The 8,030-nt window shown below is 39.4% G+C and overlaps 1 protein-coding gene across 1 annotated transcript; it reads right to left on the bottom strand.

Moving 5' to 3' along the window:
- Positions 1-2,131: 2,131 nt before the first annotated feature.
- Positions 2,132-7,713, bottom strand: cdk9 (cyclin-dependent kinase 9 (CDC2-related kinase)). Its single transcript, XM_042509270.2, has 8 exons — positions 7,610-7,713; positions 7,363-7,476; positions 6,743-6,824; positions 5,907-5,997; positions 5,518-5,684; positions 5,096-5,267; positions 4,494-4,642; positions 2,132-3,082 (listed from the first exon to the last, which is right to left on the bottom strand). Exons 1-8 carry the CDS (start codon positions 7,648-7,650, stop codon positions 2,717-2,719), a joined length of 1,182 nt encoding a protein of 393 aa, XP_042365204.1. The 5' UTR covers positions 7,651-7,713; the 3' UTR covers positions 2,132-2,716.
- Between the last annotated feature and the right edge of the window lie 317 nt (positions 7,714-8,030).

Raw genomic sequence — 8,030 nt, 5'->3', positions numbered from 1 at the left:
TTTTGGACCTGTGGGCATTAAGTGACCAACCAAGACAGTACAATTTCCCTTTTGGCTACTGTGTAAAATTTGCATCAGAGCCTGGCCCACTTCCTGGGGGCTGGAGCAAGCATCAAGTGGCCAGAAAAGCAATTTTTGGCACTTTGGTTTAGCCTGGAAGGATACTGCTTGTTTACTGTCAGTGGAAAACTACAATGGTCAAGGTTAACAGTAGTTTTTGGGCAGGTAGAGTGTGTCAAGTGGCTTCCACATGAATGCCTGGACCCAAGGTTTCCAAGCAGAACACTGAATTGTAACAAGATTATCAATGTTGTTCACTTCATCTGTCAGTGGTTTGAATGTTTTGACTGACTGGAGTATAGTTATATTTAGGTCCACATTTTGAAGTAACCTATTGTTTTTAAGATTTGTCTTTGTAGCATACAGGGGGAAAACATGCATGGAAGGTTCATTTGGTGAAATTATTGCTAAAGCGAGAGTAAAGAAGGTTGTTTGGGATTTAGTGGTGAGCACACAAATATTTATATCTACCTATTATTTAATAATACAGTAATATGATGCTGCCACCTACTGGAGGCAGCTTATCAGTGTGTGATGGGTACTGTCTTTATCATCTTATAATCTTCTACAATACAGTGTTGTTGAAAAGTCTGGATATGTTGCTTACAATGAAAGGAGATTTAAACTCTATGAGCATCTGTAGACAGCAGCCTGCCCTCTGTGCTGTGTGACTGTTACATGGGTGGCTGTGGCTCTGAGTCTGTGGTTCATTAATCAAGCTGTTGGTAGTTTGATCCCAGCTCCTGCTGGCCACACTTGTCCAAAATGTCCTTGAGCGAGACACTGTACCCCAAATTGTTCTAGATTTGCAGGCCAGCACCTTGTAATGCAGCTGTACTGCTATCAGTGTGTGTGTGAATGGCTGAATGAGAGCCATTGTGAAGTGCTTTGTCCTGATTTACATAGAAAATTGGAATACAATTGCACAACCCATTTACCATTTAACCTTGTGAGCCCTGTAAACCACAGCTGCAAAAATAAACACTAACACTAATAAACTATCTAAAAAAAAACTGCAGCTGGTGATTATATCAATTTTAGCCCCAACCAATGACACACACTATACCCTGTGACAAGTATCGCTGGCTAAAAAAGGGACTGTATGAGTCCCAATACTGATTTTTTTCTGGATCAAATATCACCAAAGGTTCCCTCCACACACCACTTGAGTGTTCCACAAGTGTAATATTCACCTTTTTTTTCAAAAGAAAGAACCAAATTTGGGACTACCATTGCATATGAACATTGTTGAACACTGGGTCAAAGACAAAATTCAGCTTTGTAAATAACACTTTATCCTCTTTTTTTAGTCTGCTTATAAAAATATGTCTGTTGTGTGATTATTGTTTTAACATATGCTGCAATAGTGCTAAATATGCAACCAACCCAACAAATAAACCATATGTTTTCTGAATATTAGTGCAGACAAAATATAGCTTTCTTCACATTATTCTCTAGCTTATACAAAAAAAAAAATTGTAAACCTATCAAATCTTGCAATTTGCAGGACATTTCTTGCCAAGTTACTAACTGGATTTTTCCTGTGTTGTCAAAAGAAATCAAACCACTTTACTTAGGTTCAAAGGTTTAAATACTTGTAAAGGTGTTGGAATGCTGCACAAGAAAAGTGATGTCCATCCAGGTTCCACAGCGTTAAAGACATTTTAGTCCCATATTATTAGGTATTTTAATATTTCACAGGGAGAGCTGACAGGCAAAAAATACTTTTTGAATGTATACTGTTACTTAAATGTAGCAGTATATCATGTACACCTCCAGGTCAATCCTTTTTTTTAATCTTGATATGTACTTTGAAAAACTCTTATCATATTTTTCTACTATCATTTAGTTGAAGGGGCCAAATGGAAATGTACCAAGATAAAAAAATGTCCCTCTCAATTTTTTTTATCTGTTACAAATATTACCAACTCTGAAACAAGCTTTAGCTCCCTTCAATATGTTCTTACAATTCATGTTTCTTTGAAACAAATATACAGGATAGCCCGCTTACATACAGGGTGCATTTCTACCATGAGTACCATGATTACACAAAGTCAATGTTGAGTCAAGCTGAGTGATGACCATTTTATTTTGGGAATGTCCACATGTTCAACAATGTGTGTAGCATCCTTGTAAAATGGTCTAAATAACAGTTTGTCACTTTCTTAATATAAATAAAACCCTTAGTAAACTGCACAGCATTTAAAGAGAGCTGGTTTTATACAAAACAGTGATAATCATGGGTGAAAGTAAAAAAATAAAATAAAATGTGAAACTCACAAAATTAAAACAAAAGAGCCTTGTTTAATCAAGGCGACTGAGCGAATAAACCCGAGCCAAGTCTACAGAGTTAACCATCACATTCTTCTTTATCACTTGGGGGGAAAAAAGCACAAAGTGGGAACATAACTCTGCTGCAAAAGGCTCTGTATAAGTTTGAACATTACAGTGCTGTCCCTGGTCAACATTAATAACCTGCCTCCTCTGCTGAAGACTCACACAGAATGGTGAAAACAAGACAGAGATCTCCAGGTCATTCCGCCAAAACTCAACCATCAAAGGAATGTGTAGCTTTCCTCGTTATCAGGTCGGTTAGAAATTATTTATTTTTGATGAGACAAAAAGTCAAACTCCTGTCCGTAACATTCTCCACCCACTAAAACACTCGGTCAAACTCGGTCTGACTGGTGGTCGCGGGGTTCCTGTTCTGGTTGGGTTGCTGCTGCGGCATGTGGCCTCTCCGTCTGGGCGGGGCCAGGTATTCAAACATGGAGGTGTTGTGGGTGGAGAGCATGTTCTTCAGGTCTGATGGCATGGGGTCGGACCAGAAGAAGTCGTGGTTGAGGGCGTCGTCGCTGTCTATGCGCTGTGCCGGATCCAAGACAAGGAGTTTATCAATGAGATCCAGCGCATACGGGTCTTTGACGTAGGCTTTGAGACGATCCTTCACTTTCCTCTTTTGGCCTTTGGGCAGCTCCATTTTCTGGTAAAGCTCGTACTTCTTATCCACGCCAGGCCACACCTGATGGACAGAGAAACACACAAAGCAAACACAAAGTTTTACAACTTCAGTCTGAACTGTAACTACGTTCACACCAAACATGAAAAAAAAATGTCTCACCTTACTGGCTTGTATTTGGTCACTTGTTTAGTTAAATAATAAAACATATTGCACAACCTCGGTTATTCATTTTCCACAATAAAAGACCAACTTAGATTACTCAGAGCGTTTAGCTAAGAAGCAACTCAACAAAACTAGCTTACACAGACACAGGTGTGTTTTCAGAGGTTACCATGTAACTTTATAGCTCTGCTCAGTGATCTCTGAGCCCTTCAGGTCCTTATTTGCTCTGTCTCTGTACAGCACTGATGCTGAGTGAAGCTCCATGTCTCAGTAACGTCAGAGAATATCAACATCCACAGGGACGTGTCCTTCATGTCTATCACGCCTTCGCCCAAAATTTGCGTCTGTCCGTGTCTTTGCATTGACTTTGAATGTAAAAATGCTGCATAAAGCACTCACGCCACGTCCAGTGTGAACACACGGTAAGGCTGCAGTCAACCACAGAAAATGTTGGTCTACCAATCAGTTGCTCTGATAGTGTTGTGTATCAATGAAAGTGTTTTTTCCCCTGAGGTCAGCTTATTTTTTTTTTAGATCTTTGCAACAGGGGCACCGCTTATGTACTGCTGTAAAAAAAACCCAGTGCCATAATATGGCGTTGAGTGCTTATTTTGTGGTGACAGCTGCACTTACTCCGTGCTTTTTCAGTCTCCTAGAGTTTGAAAAATCTTCAGCTTTGAATGAAATGTTGCATTGGTGACTGGCAACAGCCATCCAATCACAGTTGAGGAGGGGCGAGACCACAGACTGTATATAAAGATGGACAGCATGACAGTTCCCCAAAAGTGTAACTTTTAAATCTGGATCGCCCCCTGGTGTCTGTCTGCAGTATAGGTCATAAGGCCCACCCCTCCATGTTAGTGAATGGACATAGATCAAACTAAAAACTCAAAGTACACGCCAAATAAATTTTTCCCAAAGATGGTTTCTGTCACTGAAGGTAGTTCTCATCACCGTGATGTTTGTTCAAGAGACCTTTTTTGAAGTTCAATTTTGGTGAGTTATTCGATCCTACATAAAGGGGACTTTTCTGCCATGATTGACAGCTATGACAGCAAATCTGTGTGCTCGCATTGAGTGGGACAAAATAAATTGGTCTGACGGGTGTTTTGGCGGGAACTCCCCCACTGCAGGTATCGCTACTACACAGACTCTGGCCCCAAAAGCAGCCATATCCAGGATATTTTGACTTCATTTAAGCAGAGTGGGGGTATGTACAGTCTATGTAACCGACCAATGAAAATTTGGTCGACCAACCGACCAGAAGGTTTAAAGATTATGATTGATTATGATTATGATGTCATCTTACCTCAGCAGTGATGGAGCCACACAGCTGGCTGATGAGAGTGAGCTGATGCTGCTCAGTATTGCCTTGCATTATGGGACTTCTGGTCCACATCTCCGCCATGATGCAGCCCGCTCCCCACAGGTCAATGGGGGGGCCGTAGTCTCGCTCACCTATCAAAGAAATAAACAAATAGGCAGCACATCTTTAGTCACAATGCTCCAAAATTATGGAATATCCTTCCTAAAGCTGTAAGAGAAGCTGGCTCTGTGAACATGTGTGTTGATTTTTATTTTTTTTTAATGAAGCACTTTGAGCTGCATCTCTTGTATGAAAGGGATCCTGCACAGATGTCCTGGGATATAAATAGAGGTAAATATTTTCTTACTGTGTTGTAATGTGACATCTGTGGCCTGTGATCACTTTAAAAGAGCACTCCACCACATTTAGGTAAGCTGATTCTTTTTGGCTCTGTTTTTTTTCCCCCAACTAAAATACAGTCCACAAAATAAAGGAGCTGATGGGATCTTCAACAGAGTTGTATGATGTATAGTTCCATGTAACAAAAGATTAATTAATTAGGAGAAGGAGCTCATGTGCATGTATTTCTGTGTGTTATCTCTTACCGAGCAGCAGCTCTGGAGGTCTGTACCACAGTGTGACCACACGGTTGGTGTAGCGGTTCCCCTGGCTGTTTTTAGCCAGACTGAAGGCTCGGGCCAAACCAAAATCAGCCAGCTTCAGGACTCCGTCTCTGGTGATGAGCACGTTGGCTGCCTTCATGTCTCTGTGAAGGATCTAATCCGAGAGAAGGCATTATTATATTCAGAACTACTAGAGACTGTTATCAGTGAGGATAATAGATAACAAATGAAGTTAGATTCAAACTGTTAAATAATCTACCTTAAGATGCTGACATGATTTAAATAGATGATATAGTACAGCAGTATACTGAGCTATATTCAAAGAGATTTTTAAATGTATATGATATTTAAAGGTTTTATCTGTTCAAAGAACCAGTGGATGGTCATCTTCACCAGTGCCTCACCTTGTTTCTGTGGATGTAGTACAGTCCATTGAGCAGCATCTGCATGACCTTCTTGATCTCTGCCAAGGTGAACTTGACGTTGGCGTTACTGAGCAGCCCGGCCAGGTCGTGCTCACAGAAGTCAAACACCAGGTATATGCTGCCTTTGTATCTGTTGAACTGAGTAGCTTCAAGAGCAATGAATAAGAGGGGGAGAAGAAGAGGAAAGAATGAAAAACATGAGCCAACAAACTAATTTTACACCATTAGAGTAAGAACTATTTAAGCTACTTCTTACATGGTAGGGCAAACAAGCTACCAAAAATTAAACCACACATAATTAACAGTCAAACATAGATGAAGGTGGAAATTGATAGCAAATTCATAGACTGGAGACTTGTGATGCCAACCTTTAGTTCTGCAGATCTCAATCAGATTGACCACGTTTTCGTGTTTGAGCAGCTGCAGGATCTTGATCTCTCTCAGAGCTGTGATTGGAAACTGAAGCAAAGCAGTTGGAGGAAACATCTTAATGTATGCATTAAAAAAAATGATGCATTCAAATGAATTCAGCATGTTGTCAAAACTTAAAATCTATGCAGCCAAACATGCAGCACTATGAGCACAGGATGTATGCAGCAGCCTCTTAAAATAGCGTATGCACCACCAAGTCAGTCAGACTTCGTGCTCTTTTGTTTATATGAGGAAAATAAGCAGCAGGCACATTAATCTTTTGCAACGTGGTTAGACATTGGACATGGTTGGACATTAGACATGCAGTCAGACGCCTCATCCAAGCTATCAAACTGTTTGAAACAAGAGCAAATCATTTCCAGTTCTTTTAAAATGTGGGGACAAAAGCCAATGACCAACTTGGCAAGATTGAAAAAAAAAGAAGTAAACAGTGATGATTTAAAAAGGGAGAGAATTGTTAGGAGATTATCAAAAACTAGTGAATATTTCCAGAAAAATATAATGCTACAAATATCTATCTATCTATCTATCTATATTTATTAAGACAAGAGACAAATATAGAGGATATTAGAGGATTATTAAAATTGATCACAACTTAAGTCTTACTTGCCATCTGATTTACCAAAAGTGACTTCCCAGATCTCAGCAATTAATAATAACAATACTAATAATAATGACAAGAAGGCAAAGCTGTCAACAGCTGCAGACAGTGCAACATATGTGTCCATATCGTGGGATAAAATCCATGTTAAGACAATGAATGGCCTCTTACCCCCTCTTTCTCATTCTCCATCAGCACTTTCTTCAGTGCGACCTTCTTCCCAGTCTGTCTATGCTTTGCTTTGAACACCTCCCTGTGAAATCAATAAAGACACAAGATACTGCTCACAAACACAACACTTACTTTCATAACAACTTCATTTTGGAATAAAAACAAAAAGAAATAAGAATTCCAAGCTGTAGCAATAAACTGCGTTAGTTGATCGTTTCTCGCTACATATGATATTCTCATTTCCACTTAGATCTTCACCACACGTGAATACTTGAAATGTCATTTATAATTGTGGCGAAGTGTTTTGTCTGTGGTGATTTCTGAAAGTTTTCAGTGTATCTATTCAAACGACAGTTTGACTCTTATACAATGTAGCGTTATAAAAAAAATACAATCCTCCTTTTTAATAAGGTTGAAATAAGGTTCTTTGACTTCGTAAGCCACATTTTAGGAAGTTTCCCGAACATATTACAGATTTCTAGTCCTCAAAACAGTTGCCCACACAGAAAAAACACAGACTATGGTTAGCCATTAGCATGGCTAACGAAGCGTTAGCCACACGAACACACAAAACGCATTCACAGATAAAATCATACGATAATTGTCTGTGTATAACTCACCCAAAGGTTCCTTGTCCTATTTTTGCCATTTTTTCATATTTAGAGAACTCGTCACAGAAGGGAAATTCAACTCCATCGTAGTATTTGGACATTATGGCGGCCTCCCGGTCGGGCCTGAAGAGACATTCCATTGCATATAAGGACATTTACATTCAAACACGACTTTTGTAATACATGTCCCAAAATAAATAAATGAATGGAAACACGTATATTTAATAGGTTTTAATGTAAGTGGCTTTATTCTTACTTTTCAGCCCCGCCGGCATTGCTTGTTTTGTCGCGCTGCATCCTGCTGTTGTCTCGTCGTATCTGACCTCCTACGTATGAGGCGTTTACGTTCAACTCAGGCTCCTAGATGATAGTAGTGTCATGAATTGTTTTATCAATGAATAAGGATACTATGACGTATAATTACGTATAAATTATCATGAATACTTACTGATAATGCAAATCAATAACACAACTAATAAATAAAATATTATTTTTGGTACAACGCTTTTTTATAAAGCTGATTATCAGGGCGGTATCTGAAGGCAGCAACATTAGTGAATTGATCTGGCAGCGACACCTGACGACCGGGAGGAGTAATATCGCTTGCAAAATTGTTAATATTAAAATGTATTGGCGCTACTATATTGATATAAATACTACTACTACCACTACTCTTA

The sequence above is a fragment of the Plectropomus leopardus genome, chromosome 20 (assembly GCF_026936395.1).
Source record: "Plectropomus leopardus strain MGB_pleo_1.0 chromosome 20, ASM2693639v1, whole genome shotgun sequence".
NCBI classification, from domain to species: domain Eukaryota; kingdom Metazoa; phylum Chordata; class Actinopteri; order Perciformes; family Serranidae; genus Plectropomus; species Plectropomus leopardus.
This window is presented reverse-complemented; position numbering and strand designations above follow the sequence as displayed.